The sequence below is a fragment of the Ammodytes marinus genome, assembly GCF_949987685.1.
Source record: "Ammodytes marinus genome assembly, chromosome: 5".
Lineage (NCBI taxonomy): Eukaryota > Metazoa > Chordata > Actinopteri > Uranoscopiformes > Ammodytidae > Ammodytes > Ammodytes marinus.
The window spans coordinates 5,445,477-5,463,235 of NC_137234.1; the positions used below are offsets into that span (position 1 = coordinate 5,445,477).

At 39.8% G+C, this 17,759-nt stretch overlaps 1 protein-coding gene across 1 annotated transcript; it reads left to right on the top strand.

Annotated features, from left to right (window-relative positions):
- The first annotated feature begins 10,196 nt into the window (after positions 1 to 10,196).
- Positions 10,197 to 15,370, top strand: hapln3 (hyaluronan and proteoglycan link protein 3). Its single transcript, XM_080027828.1, has 5 exons — positions 10,197 to 10,244; positions 10,992 to 11,138; positions 11,659 to 12,057; positions 13,059 to 13,361; positions 13,858 to 15,370. The coding sequence occupies exons 2-5, from the start codon at positions 11,003 to 11,005 to the stop codon at positions 14,133 to 14,135; spliced, it is 1,116 nt and encodes a 371-aa protein (XP_079883954.1). The 5' UTR covers positions 10,197 to 10,244; positions 10,992 to 11,002; the 3' UTR covers positions 14,136 to 15,370.
- Positions 15,371 to 17,759: the final 2,389 nt, after the last annotated feature.

Consider the following 17,759-nt stretch of genomic DNA (forward strand, 5'->3'; position numbering starts at 1 on the left):
CCAGAGGCCTAATCTCCCTTTATGCCACTTATACAATCTTCCAAAGGTACGTGACGTCCCATTCTCAGTCTCATTAGAGGCTGTGAAGGTCACGCTGAAGTGGAGAAATCCCTCTGGAACGTTTTAACAACACAGTCCATAAGAGAAAACGCTTTCATGTTGTGACTATGTGAAGGTTAAAGCTATAGTGTGTAATTTTTTTCATATAAGTGAATATCGGTTGAATAGAATAGAATGTTTATTGTCATTGCATTCAAGCCATCGGCAAACTAGTTGACACAAAGTTGATTAAGCCTATTATCAGCTCCACAAAACTCTCTCTGTATTTCTCAGTATAGCAGCATTTACACATGGTGTCGCCCCCTGACACTGGCGCAGGAGCTCAGAAAAATCGCAAGAAATGTTTCAGTTGTTGATTCTACTGCTACGAAAAAACCTGGACGTACAGCAGAAAGTATAAAATCCATGTGTGATCACCAAAGTCTTACCTCATGTAGATGGCGCCCGACACTGTTGTTGTTATACTCAGAATTCCTCATGGGGGCAACAGACGTCACACACTATAGCTACATTCATACTGTGACACTGAAGGTTAAATTATGGAGGAATTCCTTCAACCAGTTCAATATTTGTGTACGGTTTGAGCACAGCCGTAGTATTCGAGGAAAAATATTGTTTTGCCAACGGATTACTTCACCGTTTGTGCGTATTTGGTAAATACCAGCTGTATATCACGTTAGACACAGTTGTCAGATGATGTCATAGTTACGGACAGAAGACCAGCTGTTTCTCCTCTGCAGTTTAAAGTGTTGAGAACCTAATGACAGCTTTCTCCTCTGTGTCTCCTCCAATTCTTCATCCAGCCTTTACCCTATTGTCATTTCTCTGCCAGGTTACTGGGCCTAGTATCCAGAGGAGGGCTGGCGTTTATACACCGCTCCTTCTTAAATTACACCTATTACCTTTTATAATGATTGGAGTGCCATTATGTGCAAGTATTGCTTCATGAATTCCGGATGCTTTGAAAAATTCTCCTGGTAAGGAAACTGTCTCTTTTTAAATGAGACTATAGTGATTAAAATGCAAAACAATACAAGGTCCAATTTACTTTCTGTTTCGGAACTTTTTCACTACTTTCAGTCGCATTTTTCAGTTAAATTAGTTGTGAATTTAAAATTTTGACTATAGTGCTACATTCAGATAAAATGATCAGATCTCCTCAACAGAAGACAATGAGTATACTTTTTGTCTGACAAAAAAAAACTAAAGGTTGTGTAGAGAATCTTAAAGCTATTGTTTAAGAAATTCCTTAGATTATGAATGTTTAGCATTTGGAGATAAAGTCTTCCTACACATGATTAACAGACACTGTGCATCTCTTCACACAATTTTTTTTTCAAACATTCTGCTCCAGTATAGGAGGTCTAAAGAAATACAAGATGTCTTAATATGGAAGGATTCTGTACCGTGGGAAAAAAAACTAAACAAAAATTATGTTGTGACACTTGCAAATGAAATGATACCTACAGGAAATGGGTAAATGCCCAAAACTTCTATATTTTTTCCTGTAGCATTTGTAATATAGAACACTTGCACATCTGTTTTTTAACAGCAACATGCATCTTTATTTCCCTCAGTGTCAACTGAATGTTACCCAAACCAGGCCATTACCAGGGTCATTGAACACAATGTAATGTATCCCTGTTAAAAGGGTATAGACATAATAAGCCTCAACTTCAGCCTACACCTTTTTGGACAATGTTTTTTTGTTATCTTCCTTTTAATGTATGTACTGTGCTTTGCTATCATGGACCAATATAAATGACACACTACTACATAATCTTTCCAATAGTTTTCTTGGAAGGTATGAGGAATTTAAGCCGACTGATCAGCCCTGTGCCAAGCTTGTTTGCTTTCCTGGTATGACAGCTGTCCCGGGACGGGGACGGGGCGGCGGGCCAACGGAGGAAACTGGAAGCACCACAGAGGGCTTTCAAACAGGAAGGATCCACTCCTGGAAAACAACTGGCTATTTCAGATCAAGGTATTTGTTCCAACACAGACAATATGTCCAGGCACGATGAGTGAGAGGGAGGGGAAATCCTATGTTATTTCAGCTCAAATAAATGTCTGGAAGTGCTGATTTGTCAGTTGATAGAGGGCTTTTTCATAGTGGTAATCCCTAGATATATCCCGTAATTAGAATTGTTCAAGGTGAGACATGGCTGGCAGACATAGTTTTTTCAAATACTGTTAATTTTGAGATTTTTGGGCTGTTTTGCTTCTATAACGTGTCTTTTTTTCTTACTAGTATAAATAAAAGTTCCAAAATCTACATGTAGGTGTTTATTTTAGCCAAACCTCGTCCTGTTGTGTCGTCTCAAAATTATTATTCTTTTTTCAAATCAAATAGCTCTACTTCTGAAGCACTAACATCAACCACAATCATTGTATCACTATTCTGACGGGTATACATAGTATTGCCTGATTTATCAAATTAAAAAAAAAGGCTGTAAAGATCTGTCCAGTAAAAACTTTGGACAGTAATATGTTGTAAAAAAAACATAACATAATAGTTGTTGTATAATATAAATAGTTAATGTATTTTATAAACTAGCAAAGTTTCATGATATCTAGAATTAAAAATGTAACCCTATTCACCTGCAATGTCTCGCCATAAGGCCATAGGAGTTAAAGAGGGGAAATCCCATGTTATTTCAGCTCAAATAAATGTCTGAAACTGTTTATTTGGCATGTGATAAAGAGCTTTTAACATTGTGATGATCCTAAATATATCCTTTATTTAGCATTTTACACGTTTAAATGGTGCTAAACTTAGTATCAAAAAGAGTAGAAATTGTAGTGTTTATTTGTGATAACAGCTCATTTTACGTTCTTTCTTTTAATCAAGCTGGAAACTGTCACCCAGGCGCCCTGCAGTTCACTCTCCTGTTGGTCGTTTATTGAAGTCTTCCTCTGTAATTATTTTACTCACACACACACACACACCCTTTGTGACTAACCAACTTTTCAATGAGGAGCCTTTGGTAATGACAGCGTGTGACTGCAAACACTGACACGATCTACGGCCGGGCTTTCAGCCAAAACAGGCAAACATAAACACACACACACACACACACACACACACACACACACACACACACACACACACACACACACACACACACACACAGTCATACACACTCACCTGTTCCTCTTTCATGTCCAGGTTCCAGGTCTCAACTATGCTCGCCTCTCTAGGAAAGGAACTGCCATGGTATATGATGACACGGCTCCTCAGTTGTCAGAAAGGTTTTTTATGGTCTGCGCTTGCTGTATTTTAAAAAACTTTATCAATATGCATATATTTTTCTTATTTCTTTCAGAATGTTTTGTCATCTTGTTGTCTTTGCTGTTTGCAATTTAAACAAAGTCTTAAAAAAAAGACAAAAAGAAAGGGACTAAATGTCGCTGCCTTGCAGAAAAATTACAGCCCTGTTCCAGCGCTCCGGTCACCCAGCAGTTCCCAGGAGCTGCTGGTATTTGGGGCCCCAGGCCAAAGCCTTTCATCTGGGGCTTTGGGAAGAGCGTCGTCCGGGTCTCTTCAAACACACTGAGAGATAATGGCTTTACAGACACACAGGGAGGGGAAACTGCTGTCACACTCGCTGACAGTGGGGGCTGCAGACGGTAGCACTCTCTGAAAGGAGTTGTCAAGGTTTTAGGAGCTGTTCTCGGCTAATCCGACTAGCTTTTTATACTGACATAAATACAAGTTTATTTGCTTGTGGTTTGCATTATTTTTGTCTTTATATACTTTGTGAAAACAGACAAAGTGCTTTATTTTCATTGAGAAAATGTCACGCATCTTAAAGCTATTAATTCAGCTAAATGCTAATTGACATGCTCACAGTACCTGTTGGTTTGCATGTACTACTACGCAGTAGCCAAGTAATTGCTGACATTGAGATGGTATGAAAACGCTTGACCCCAACTGTGTGGTGGCAGTAAGTTAAAATCAGGGCATCACTGAAGGCAGTGAAATGTATCTTCTGGTTTTATGCCAGTCAATCCAGTACATGTTGAGATATTTCACTGTATTAAAATAAATGTGACCCTCTGGTGGTGCTATAGTTGTCACAGACAGGATCAACAAAGCCACAAGGACTTATGCTCTCTGCAACAACATTTTGTTCCAAATATAATGGCAATCCTTTACAGAAATTTAAAAATGTATCTTCTCTGAATCATACGTTACTGTGGACAATTTCTTCACCATCTGTTGTTGAAATATTTCAGTCTGGACCAAGAGGTGAACTGACCAACCAACACCTCCATCCCTGGAGTGACTCAAGCGGCTACAAAGGAAGTCCCAGGCGAGGAAGCAAAGCACTCTTTTATATCCATCTTTAGATGTTTAATTTCAAAGGGGACATATTTGAGATGGTAAAGAAGACAGTACAGGGCAGTGTTGAGAGGAAGATGAGTGAGCGTGGGTGCTTAGAAGCTGCATGGTGACAGAGTCAATGGTGATGAGTGATGATGTAAAATATTTAAACCCTTTACCCAAAGCTGTAACTGGAGCTGGTTTGAATGAGTAAATGAAAGCTTTTCTCAGGACTAGTGTGCAAAATATGTTTTCATCTTGAGTCCTGTGATGTGACTGTGACATGAATCATATCATCTTCATCTGAATTTTCACATTGTGTTTGTTGAGGAAGAACACAATAAATTTTTTTTTCTTTTAACCAAACATAAACAAACAGTAGTTGTGGGTTTGGAAACAAATGAAGTAAAAGGGAGAAGGAACACCAATCTAGATTTTTGAGTTGTGAGCATAGATAGTAAATAATAGGTTGTTGTGAGCATAGATAGGTTGTGAGGTTAAAACTGCCTATATTAGGGGGCGCCTCTCTGCATGTCGTTCTCTGCATGTCACTCCCCTCTCTGCCCCATTTCACCTCTGTCTCTCTGCACTGTCAATAAAGCATAAAAATACCCCAAAAAATATCTTTAAAAAAATAAAAAAAAACTGCCTACATTTGTGTTGTAGGCAGTTCTTGCGCGTATCATAAACAAGAACAAAAACTTGGACTGGTCTCAAATCTATCATTCAAAATGTTGCCGCCTTAAGTATTAAATTAGACCAATTTTACCCAAGAAACTAAATGAAAGATAGTTGCTTTGATATAATTAAAAACAACATATTTTTTTAATTTTTAGTCCAACAATTTATAGTTTCAATTTGTACAGTGTAACATCTTGTTTTCACGACTATTGTGCAAAATATGTTTTCATTTTACGTCCATTGATGTGAATCTAACATGAATCATCCCGTCATCATCGGAATTTACCATGGAATTTCCACTCTGTCTTTGTGGAGGAAGTACACAATAAAAAAAATATGTTTTTGTTGTCAAACATAAACAAACAGTAGTTGTGGTTTTGGAGAGAAAAGAAAGCAAGGATAGAGGGAGGAGAAGGAGGAGGAGAATACACCACAGGATGGATTCTGTGGATACACTGGTATAGAGGGGCTCTGCTTTGGGCAAAATAGCAACTAATGAGATGTTGTCTTTGATCCGGATCTGGGATTTCTGCCATTAGATGATTATCGTTTTTTCAGTCGTGACTTTGACATTGATGTAGCTAGACTGTTGGCAAGGTTACATAAACGCAAGCTGAAGTTCAAATACCTTCAAGTGTTACATAAAGAATCGGAGAATTGTTTAAGTGTGGTGAAGGGTTGTGGTCCTCTTTGTATGTTGTGGTTGGATGGCAGAGTCAGAATGAGAATATTGCCAAGTACGTTCTCACATACAAAGAATTCGCTGTGGTCAGATCCTGAACACAATCAATGTAGAAGTAACATTAACCTAGAGGATATACACTCACCGGCCACTTTATTAGGTACAGCGGTTCATTTTCTTGTTAACACATATAACTAATCAGCCAATCACATGTCAGCAACTCTATGCATTTAGGCATGTAGACCTGGATGGGAACACTTATTGAGGTTGAAACCGAGCAACAGAATGGGGAAGAAAGGGGTTTTAAGTGACTTTGAACATGGCAATGTTGAGGGTGGCCAGGAGGGCTGGTATGAGTATTTCAGAAACTGCTGATCTACTGGGATTTTCACTCTAAAACATCTCTAGGGTTTACAGAGAATGGTCCGAAAAAGAAAAAATATCCAGTGAGCGACATTTGTGAGGACGTAAAATGCCTTGTTGAAGCCAGAGGTCAGTGGAGGATGGGCATACTGGTTCAAGATGATAGAAAGGCAACAGTAACTCAAATAACCACTCATTACAACCAGGGTATGCAGAATACCATCTCTGAACGCAAAACACGACCAACCTTGAAGCAGATGGGCTACAGCAACAGAAGACCCCACCGGGTGCCACTCCTGTCAGCTAAAAACAGGAAAATGAGGCTACAATTCTCACAGGATCACCAATATTGGATAATAGCAGATTGAAAAATCATTCCTGGTCTGATGAGTCTTGATTTCAGTTGCGACATTCAGATGGCAGGTTCAGAATTTGGCGTTAACAACATGAAAGAATGGATCCATCCTGCCGTGCACCATCAACCATGCCATGTTCAAAGTCACCTAAACCCCCTTTCTTCCCCATTCTGGTTGATATTTAGTTTTCAAGGTAGGCTACATGTGTAATATTGGTGTAGTTTGGCGTCACCTAGTGGTGAAAGTTCTAGATTGCATCGCTCTATCTCTACCCCTACCGCTCCGGTTCGGAGAATTTTCAGAAGCTATGGTGGCCTTCAAAGACAAGCAGCTTGTTACTAAAATGGCATCATCCTCAAGCCTTTCCACAAGTGATGAGGTGAAGATGTATTCAGTTATTTATTTTATAGAAGTTTTTCGTCTTCCAACAGGTGCATTTCCGTCGGACAACCAGTAGGCCTATATGTAAAAACCATAGATAATATAATAAAAATATAGTAAAAACTTGTAAGGACGTTAAGTTTGTCCATTCGTGTTACTGTAGAAACATGGCGGTGCAACATGGCGGCTCACGTTGATCTAAAACGCTCATTCTAAGGTAATAAATAACTTTTATTTTTCAAGTGATTATAGTACATAACTACTTATGAATATTATATTGTCACGGTGACACTGTAAACAGCATTTTTGCCAAACATCAGCATGTTAACATTGTGAATGTAAGAACGATCAGCATGTGACTGAGTCCTTAAATCTTCACCACAACAGCAAATCTAAGTCAAACCCTCAACATCCTGGTTGTCTTCCAGGAGCTGTGGGCAGCTATTTCCTCAACATCCCGAAAAACCAACCACCCTGACCCCCTCCTCTGCTGAAATATTGGTAGTCTTGTGTTTTTGTTATGTCGGCCGGGTGTCAGTCAAGTCACTATAAAAACATCAGGGGCGACCGCAGAGGAAAGCATCGCGTGCAGGACTCACAGAAGCTCAAGACTATAGGTCGTCTGGGATCATGTCAGACATTGGTGGACAAAGTAATCAACCCCAGTAGCCGACTGAAGTCAAAGTATAGATACTCATGGTCAAATATTACTCAACTTACAAGTGAAAGTTGTCCAGTCACATTTTTTACACAAGTTAAAATACCAGAGTTTTTGCTTTTAAAAATACTTAAGTAGCCTATTCAAAAGTATAAGGTGTATTTTTTGCTAAATATAGGCAAAAATTAAAAGTGTAGCAACACATATTTCACTCAGATTAAAATGCTATAAAATGACATCTAAGAAAGCAGAGATGTTGTCTGTCTGTGTCTTAAATATAGTAGTCTAAACAGTACTTTTTTTCTTCTTCTCCTTTTCGAACAATGCCTAGTGATATGGCCATTGCAGCTCTGATTTGTTGGCGTATTGTTGTCCATCACCACCTTACTTAAAACACCTGACTAGAAATGTAGCCGTAAGTAAAAATGTTCTCTTCAAAATGTAATGGAGTGAAAGTTTCCAAAAAAAAGGCAGATACTCAAGTAAAGTACAAATATTCAAATGAGGTACTTAAGTTCAGTACTCAAGTAAATGTACTTTGTTACTGTCCACAACTGCCAATAACATCGTATTTCAGCTATAGTATTCTCCATATGGCCGTGTCAAAAGGGCAGCCTCCATCTGTACTGTGATGACCAACCTTCACTCAAGATACTCGGGCGACGCTGCAGAAAAGGCACATTCTCTCAAGCCCCAACGGAGAACTGGAATTGCTCTTGTTTTCCATGGCAGAGGCTATTTTCTTCAGCCAATGACTGAAATATGAGTTCACGACGAATGAATAATGGCCATGTTACTTGAGGCCATGGCAAAACATGGGCATATAATGTGCTCCGTCAGCCTCAGCATACCTGGCATCAAGAAGCTGGAAAAGCAGTTGCAACAATAGACTGAACTATTAAATAACCTTCCATTAATATGGTTCATGATTGTAATTGATCAAATTTGCAATTTTTTTAAAATTTTTCTTTGGGGGGGGGAGGAGGGGGGGTTACAGAATTTGATAGAATTATTTAATAATTATTATTATAATTTATTTTTTATTGAGGCATGCAATACAAATGAACACTCAGTACATATCAGTAATCCAAGTATTTTCTAGTAGATCAACTCATATAGATCACAAGGCTTTCCCGCAAAGAATAATTAGAATTATTCAATAATAAGAATTATGTGAAGGGAAAATATATTTTTTAAACTAACTGCCGGCTCTGCAAATGTAAACAAAGCCCCCTCCTCTGAACCTGCATTGTAATAGTAACCCACCTAAGACCCCCGGGGTTGAGAAAAGGCAATAAAGTACACCTGCATTGTTAACTGTTAAAGAGATTTTCCTCTGATGTTAAATAACCCAATAAAATTCCCAGACTCTTCATTCTTGCCTCCATTTGCCCCTTCGCAAATAGATACTGTTTTCTCATTCTGGAAAAGCAGAGGTCTTGTTACTATTAAGGACTTGTACACTGACAATGTATTCTGTTCATTTGCTCAGCTGATGGATAGATCCACACTACAGCCATCCCAGTTTTTCAGATACCTGCAAATAAGGAACTATGTCAGAGGTAACATTTGGAATTGTACAATTTATAATCCCCCTGTTGAACTCCAGTCTTTGCTGATAAATAAACCAGACACCAAAAAACTAGTCTCTAGGTTTGTAAACTTGTTTGTGCATCACACTGCTCCTTCCACGCAGCATTTTAGGGAGTCCTGGGAGAGCGAAATAGGAGAAGCAGAGGCTTGGGCTAAGTGTCTACCAACTGAGCTAAGGGCGCCCCAGGGCTAAGTGTCTTTGAAGCATACACTCTTGCTCAATCAACTCGAGGCACCAATTAATTCAATATGGCAACCTTTCCTGAATAGCAGCCCTGAAGTGACCCTCATGACACCTTTAGATTTTTGACTTTGTATTTTTTGCTTAACATTCACCTTTTAGTTTAAACAATGTCCTGAGAAACCTGTTAAGTAGAGTATGCCATGTTAGTTGTTTATTTTATTTTTGTTCTTTTGTTTGTGTGTTCATATTTTCAGTTTGGATAAATGTTGTGCTTTACAGATGTAGGCTACCTGCTCTAAATTGCCTTTTTTTTGGGTTGAAGATCAAATCAGAAGGTTGAGGTTTGGCTTTACCACCTTTTAATGGGAGGAGCTGAGGTCATGAAAGAGGTCAACTGCTTTGACTCGACCCCAGTAAACTTTTAACAAGGATGTAAATAGATTTCATATTGCATCTGGGTGCATGAGGGGGTTTATTATCTGTACAGGTATTTATATAAGTCGTCAATCTTAGAGGAGTCTCTTTTCAGTAAAAGGGAGGTTGTTGAAGTCCATTGTCTGCCTTACGAAGCAAATATGCAATGAGGTAACATTTGACACTTCCACTTTATTCACAAAATTCAAGTGCGAAAGTGCGTAGTAAAACAAACCGTTTTGTAATCATTTAGATGTTTAGACAGTTGGTTGGACAAAACACAAATTGTGAAGGCATCACTTTGGGCTGTGGGTTATCTATTATTGCTGTTGCAGTATTTAGTATTGGCTCCTCTGTCTGATATGCCTCTTGGATGGGGCTCGTGCATGATGAGTTAACCGTAGTAGGCGCTCCGTTCACTTCAAAGGGGATGCCTCGTTCCGTGACGTCACTGCGCGCGCTCCTCCCGAGTGTCGCGAGGCTCCGGTGAGCGGAGAGGAGCAGAGGATGAGTTGAAGACGCGCCGGGCGGACAACTGCTAAACCGTGAGTGACTTTTAACGACTTTACACTTATTTTAACCCCGTCAAACAGACGCCCGTAAGGGGGATTTAAGACGGAGATGGTTTGCTTTATTTGACCTTTATAGAGTTTTAATAGGCGAGAGCTTCGGAAGGCGACACAACCCGCGTTAGAAAGACATTAAATAAAGGGTTATACATTGTTATAGGCTACCTGAGAATTTCCTCACGTTTGTCTAAATACTAAGATGTATCTAATAATTGCTTATCTTCTGACTTTCTACCATCTACTGAGGCGTCGTAAGTCATAGAATTTGATTGTTTACAAAGCGCTATATTTAGTCTGCAAGAAGAATCTTTTTCATTACCATAAATACATGTTTATAAGAAAAAACAGCTATGAAAGAAAAATACCTTTTGTCGATTTACATTTTTTGAGGATAAAACAAGATATGAAAGGCTTTTCTTATGCTGTGAAATTAGATTAATGGGCAATAACATCATAACCAAAAAGTCTACCTTGAGCCATATGATGGAGCTATTGCAGGCTAGTTATTTTGGTTTCTGTAGGTGTGACAATCATTCATTTTTTACTATTTTCTGTGGTTGTGCTCAAATAACGTTGGGCTTGAAATGAATGGTGACTATTAGTGTTATCCACACAATGCAGCCTCCAGCCTGAGATCTTTACAGTGTCTCCTCCTGCCGGTATTTATGACTGGATAGTAGAGTGAAAGAGTTTCGTTATTTATTCTGCCCGTTTGGTTCACAGAGGACAGCGCCATGTTCGGTCTACCGCGCCCCCTACTGGCCGCCGCCTGCCTGTACCTGCTGCTGCCCGGAGGAGAGAGCAGGTTCCCCGCCTACTACAACGGCTTTCACTACCAGGATATCAGCAATGGCAACGGCAATGGAGAGAGTAAGTCATCTGTGTGTGTGTGCGTGTGTGTGTGTGTGTGTGTGTGTGTGTGTGTGTGTGTGTGTGTGTGTGTGTGTGTGTGTGTGTGTGTGTGTGTTTGTCAAAATATTGGCTATCCAACAAGCAAAAAAACAACAGTAGCCTATACAGTTATACACAAATAATTAGTTAGCACTAAGTTTTGCTTTTGTTTTTTGTAGTTTATTCATTTTGCTTGATTCTTACAAGATAACTCTAATTCCATAAGGGCCCTGCATTTAGAATTGAGTCAACGTACTATCATCAAATTAAATGGTAAAATGTACAATATTTACAAGTAGACCTACATCCTAGAACGTTCACAAGTAGGCTACAGAACTTTAGTAAAAGTTTTTTTTTTTTTTTACTTTTCACCCCTTCTGTTTCTAAATGCGTTTTGAATATGAATGAGTTCATTTGAGTCCCCATCAATACAAAATAAAGAACACAAGTTGGGATTCTGCTGCTCAGCTCATGTTGTTTTTCTGATTCTTGTGTGTAGTCTATTTCGATGGCGTGCGTCTCCTCGTGGAGTCCCAGCAGCCTGCGGTCTCTGCCACCAGAGGGAGCAGTGTGACGCTGCCCTGTCACTACCACTATGAGCCTGAACTGGCCAAACCCAGACGGACCAGAGTCAAATGGTCCTGGATTCCAGCCAACGCCATCACTGCACCTGTTCAAACTAAAGCCTCCGCCAGGGAAACCGAGGTGATGGTCGCTATGGGCACCCGTCACCGTAGCTACGGCAGCTTCAAGGGGCGTGTGCGTCTTCGGCGCTCGGCGCCGGGAGACATGTCTCTGGTCATCAACGAGCTGCAGCTCAACGACACGGGAACATACCGCTGTGAGGTCATCGATGGACTGGAGGACGAGAGTGTGACGGTGGAGCTGGACCTGAGGGGTGAGTGTGTGTGTGTGTGTGTGTGTGTGTGTCTGCGTGTCGGTGTATGTGTATTTGTGTGTGTTAGTATTGTACAACTATCTTTGTGAGAACCGATTTTAAGTTAAAGGCCTACTTCACTGGTTTGAATATGAAGGTGTATTGAATTCTGAGATCCTATGTAGTATAAATGTGCAAAAAAAATTAAAATCGGTTCATCCTAGCCTGAGAAAAGGCAGAAAGAGTGTTTTTTTTAACCCTATATTTCTCTTTCTCGTGACATCACAGAAAGAGAAATATAGGGTTAAAAAAAACGTACTTTGTAAATATTACTGTGATGTCACAGTGAAAGACCTTAAGAGTAGAGACAGAAAGTGAGGACATTTTGGTCGGTTCTCACTTTGGGACAGGCCGGCCTTCAAAGGATGTTAGAGGGTTAAGATTAGGTTTTAAGGTTCAGATTAGAATGAGGTGTACACAGTATTTAGGTTAGTGTATGAGTCTTTAAAAAAAAGCCAATGCAAAATCAGTTGACACAAAATTGAGCTCAGCTCCACAAAACTCTCTATATTTCTCAGTACGGCCATGTTTAAACAGATCAGCAATATTGGCGTGTGTATGTGTGAGGATTTGAAAGAGTTTGGGAATCTAGGACACTCAACTCATTTGTGAGTTTCTTTGTAGTGAAGCTGAAATCCTTTTGAAAACTATTGAGTCAGAATAGAGTAGCAACAGCGGCCAGGGACATGAACTGAAAAGATTTGTGATGATGCTGCACAATATATGGTTGGTAGGATGACCTAGACTAGAGGAAAGAGGGCCGACCATAACCATGAGGTCACTGGTCAAAGCAATTATGAGAACACAAGGAAAAAGATGAAAGAAAATCAAATATGGACATTTTTAAAATGGTCAGTCAAAAATTTTAACTGTTTTCATGGGACATTAAAGAATGAACACAGCTGGGACAAACTTTTATTAATTTTAGTTTTGATTTAAAATCCTTTCTCTTCTCTGTTTAGGAGTGGTGTTCCCCTACTTCTCTCAGAAAGGCCGCTACCATTATAACTTCTTTGCGGCCCAACAAGCGTGCCAGGATCAGGACGCTACTCTGGCTACGTTTGAGCAGCTCTTCTCAGAGTGGGAGGAGGGGCTAGACTGGTGCAACGCGGGCTGGATGGCTGACGGCACCGTGCAGTATCCAATCACAATCGCTCGTGCCGGCTGTGGGGGCGTCGACTTAGCTCCTGGTCTGCGAAGCTACGGACAACGACACCCCTTCCTACACCGCTATGACGCTTTCTGCTTCTCCGCCAATGTCAAGGGTCGGTACCAGAAAAAAATTCTAAAGCACTTACATCAACTCAACTTTCCATAGTCATTCTTGTACTATTCGGAAGTTTATTACAGAACGTTTTGCTCATATGTTGTTAAATTGTCTGATTTATGATACAATTTGTTCGTAAAAATATGCTAAAAAATGAATTTTTAAGACCTGCAAATGGTATCCTTTGATTCATAAAATGCCAAAAAAATCCCAAATCTGTTACTAAGACTTTGGACACTAGTATGTTGTTAAGAATTAAATAAAGATTTAAACTCTGGTTTTATAATATATAATAAATAAGACATTGCTAAATTAGCATTTTTATTTTGAAATTTTTTGAAAAACAATTGTTTTAATGTAAGTAATCAGCTGGTAAAGTTACATCATGATATCTATAAGTTAAACATGTTACCCTGTTCACCTGCAGTGTCTCACCTTAAACCTGAATGGATCACTGCCTGACACTAACATCCCTTATGGTTCTCTTCTCTTAGGGTCTGTGTACTTCTTAAAGAACGCCACCAAGCTGAACTTCACAGAGGCGGTGCAGGCCTGTTGCAGTGATGGAAGTCACATGGCCAAAGTGGGCCAGCTGTACGCCGCCTGGAGGCTGAAGGGGTTGGACCGTTGTGATGCGGGCTGGCTGGCCGATGGAAGTGTCCGTTATCCAATCACAAAAGCCCGGGCCAACTGTGGCCCACCAGAGCCTGGGGTGCGTAGTTTTGGTTTCCCGCCTCTGAACATGAAATTTGGCGTCTACTGTTACCGGTAGATGCTTCGGCTCAACACAAGACAAAAGAAAAGCATTCTCACAGCGCACCGGTCCGAAGCTATCAGGATGATTTGGCCTGGAAGCAAACTACCCGTTTGCAAGTGTGTTCCTTTCTGAGATATTTGAGACTTTTTGGGTTAAATCATTTTTTGGGTTCACTTCCATAAGATTTTATCTGTAGTCTCTTTTACTACCAGTCAACAACTGTTCAACTATGTACATCCATCATGTGAAGCCACTTGTTCTTGTCTACACTTTATGGCCAGAAGTATGTGGACAATGCGAAGATTACACCCATATGCAGAAACCCAATGGGCATTAACATGCTGCTATAACAGCCTCCACTCTATCTACAGGAATTTGTTCTAGGCATATGTCAGAGCTCATTATGCTAAATAAAATAAAGTTTACCCTTAATTGGACTTAATGGGCCACACCTTGGCCATGTAAAACAGTCTCAGAACTATAATAAAAAGTCAATGAAAGTATCTGGACACATACTATTGGCCGTGTAGTTTATCAGTTATCCATGACACCCTGTAGGAAAAGAAGACATCTCTTCCCATAGATGGTTTGTAGTTTTGGTTATTTTCGCTGCAAATTTTCATCTTGCATCAAATTCTCTGCAACTTGTGACGTTTTAGGGTCTACATTATTTCACAAATACTCATAGCCCAACAAAGCCCAGTTGGATGGCTACTGTTTCAGTTGATTGCTCTCTAAAATGGTCTTAAATTATTCATCTACTCTGTATTTATTCAACCGACTGTTTATGTTGTCTTTTTCAGCAGTGGCCTCCCATTGCAGTCAAACAACGACAAACATTTAAACAATAAATCTTGGGAGCTTCAAATTTCAAATACAAATGTTGGGGTTGTGTGCCTTGCTAAAGGGCACCGTGATGGTTGAGGGAGTGGAGAGTGTTTCTCATTAATTTCCTATCAAATCTTTCCACTCAGTCCATGATTGTACATTCAGTAACTGTAGGTTACTTTCACCGCAGGCTATTTCTGTCCTTGTAACACTGTGAAATATATACTGGAGTCCTTGTTCGTCTCCTGAAATGTCTGTGTGTATCCCATTTTATAGAGTAAAATGCATCTCTTTTTCATTTCTCTGGGGTGATTAAGGGTAGCGGTCTGTGCTGGAGTAAGCAGGAGTTATGCGTGAGTATCTGTATTGTTGTAATATTTAAAGTACCTTGTTTACATCCATCGTTGAAGAAGAAAGCAGTGTTTGGTTATAAACATGTACCTTTTTTTTCTTTTCCATTATATATGTCTACATATTTGTACTATTTTCTACAAATTAATAAAAATACCGCTGTAAAGACATTTTTATATGAGATATGCCTGTCGGAAGAAATAAGATTATTTAGGAAAACTATCATTTCGATGTCCAATTTTTTGTAAATTGTGCTTTGGAAAAACCAAACCGAGAAGTTTTTTTAGAATTGTTTCGAAGTAGTTTGTTAGATTAGGTTGAGTACATAAAGAGATATGTATTGGACTCACTAACAGGCTACATAGAGTCACAGCTAAAAATTGATTATGAATAACATGTTAAGAAATATTGGTTGATGCCTATTGTCCTGTCAATTCTGGATTCAAAACACTTTCTCAGATTTTTGTTCAGTTACTTAAAGGTGCTCCGAGGAAGTTTCATCTTTTGTTAATTCTTGCGCCCCCTTTTGACAAAAGCGGTAGTGTTTTTTTACTCTGCCAGCTATAGTTCCAGGGTGAGGGACTCATGACAAAGGCTCTAGGAAAAACTATATAAAAATAATATTATTTGCACTGATGGTCTCTTTTGCTGTTACATGTAATTTATGATCATCAGAGGAAAAATTAGACTGTTTCAGAAATATTTAAAAGTTCCTCGTAGCACCTTTAAATACTGTGCACTCAAGGTGCGATACAGTCCCACTTTCAATCTAAACAGGAATGCCCGGTTAAAGAGGTGAGATGGGTCACTAACTGACCCACACAGAACACCCACTGTATGTAAACAGCTTCACTCTGTCTGAGCGCGATGCTCTTTTAGATGAGTGGAGTCGGACACGTTTCAACGCCCTCCTGCATCCGCACGGGAACAGAAGAACCAGTGATTATATGGCCAAACACGTTCCTGTTTATACCTGCCGGCCAAACATTAGTGGACACACACACACACACACACACACACACACACACACACACACACACACACACACACACACACACACAGACAAATACTGCCACATACATATCAGGTCAATGCACACACATGTGCAGTGTGACTTACATAGATGTGTATACACAAACATGCAACCACACATGTCCTTATATACATACAAGGCTACTCCCCTTAATACACACACACACACACACACACACACACACACACACACACACACACACAAACACACACAGAGGCACACACACACACACTGAGCAGATCTGTTTGCGGTGAATGCAGCGATGAAGGTAGTCGCTGTATTTGCTGATGAAGGAGCTATTTACTGTATGTTTGCCCACGGTTAGCGTTCCACAGGAAAAGGTAAAAACAAACTTAATGCCAGGTTTGTACCTCTGGCTCCGAGAGTTTACCTCAAATTTAACAGCTCAAGGGAGCGACCATGTTCCCAGAAAACGACAGAAAAAGTCAGTGTGTGTGTGGAATGTGTGCAATGCAAAGAGCCCAGTGTATTTGCTTTATACAAAATGTCAATGACTGCTGGATAGTTTTGAAGACTTTTTGTAGAATAATTTCGCAGAGACGAATGATTCCAAGTTTTATTTGGCACAGCACAGTACAGTATACTGCATGTTCACATCAGGATTCGGGATCTGAAGTCACAAGAGAATTGTTTGTGTGCAACGTCACACATATTTAGATTTATTTGTCAAAGTAGAAGTTGGTTTGTTGAAGAATCAAAAGATCACAAACACTGACACAGGCGGACCAGTACTTTGCTGATTTTCTTCTTTCTTTTATATATTCAAATATAACAGCACACGCCAGGAGCCTCCAATCGACTTATTTCATTGTTTAATGCATTCGAAATGTTAAAAATCTTTGTGCTTGCTAGGTGTATCACTTTGTGGCGTTGTGAGGCTATATAGGTCATCCACACTCATACTCCGTCATATATTTACTGAATATTCAGTGATAGTACAGGTTAGGTCGCTGTTTCAGTGTTTGTGAATTGTTCTGTGGGAAGTCGCATATGGAAAATCTTGACCTTTAAAAGGTCATGGTCAACGTTTTTAAATCTCCTCATCCAGCTCAACCGGCTCCATCTTCTTTCACTTCGTTTTTTATACATGTCTACTGCTTTCACAGCTTCTTCTCACTAAAATTGTGTCATACTCATTTCTCACGTACATTTGTGTTGATAAGATCCTATCACATGAAACATCGTCGGAAACCTCTGCAAAGATGTACAGAAAATGACATTTGTGTCTTATGTTACACTGGCTGTGAAAATCAGCCATGTCAACCTGATGGGTAACTCATAACTGCAACATGCCAGTTAGTTAAAGCTGTAGTGCGTAACTTCTGCGGCTCCCATGAGGGATTCTGAGTAGTGCATGGATTTTATTCCTTCTGCTCTACGCCCAGGTTTTTTCTTAGCACTAGAAT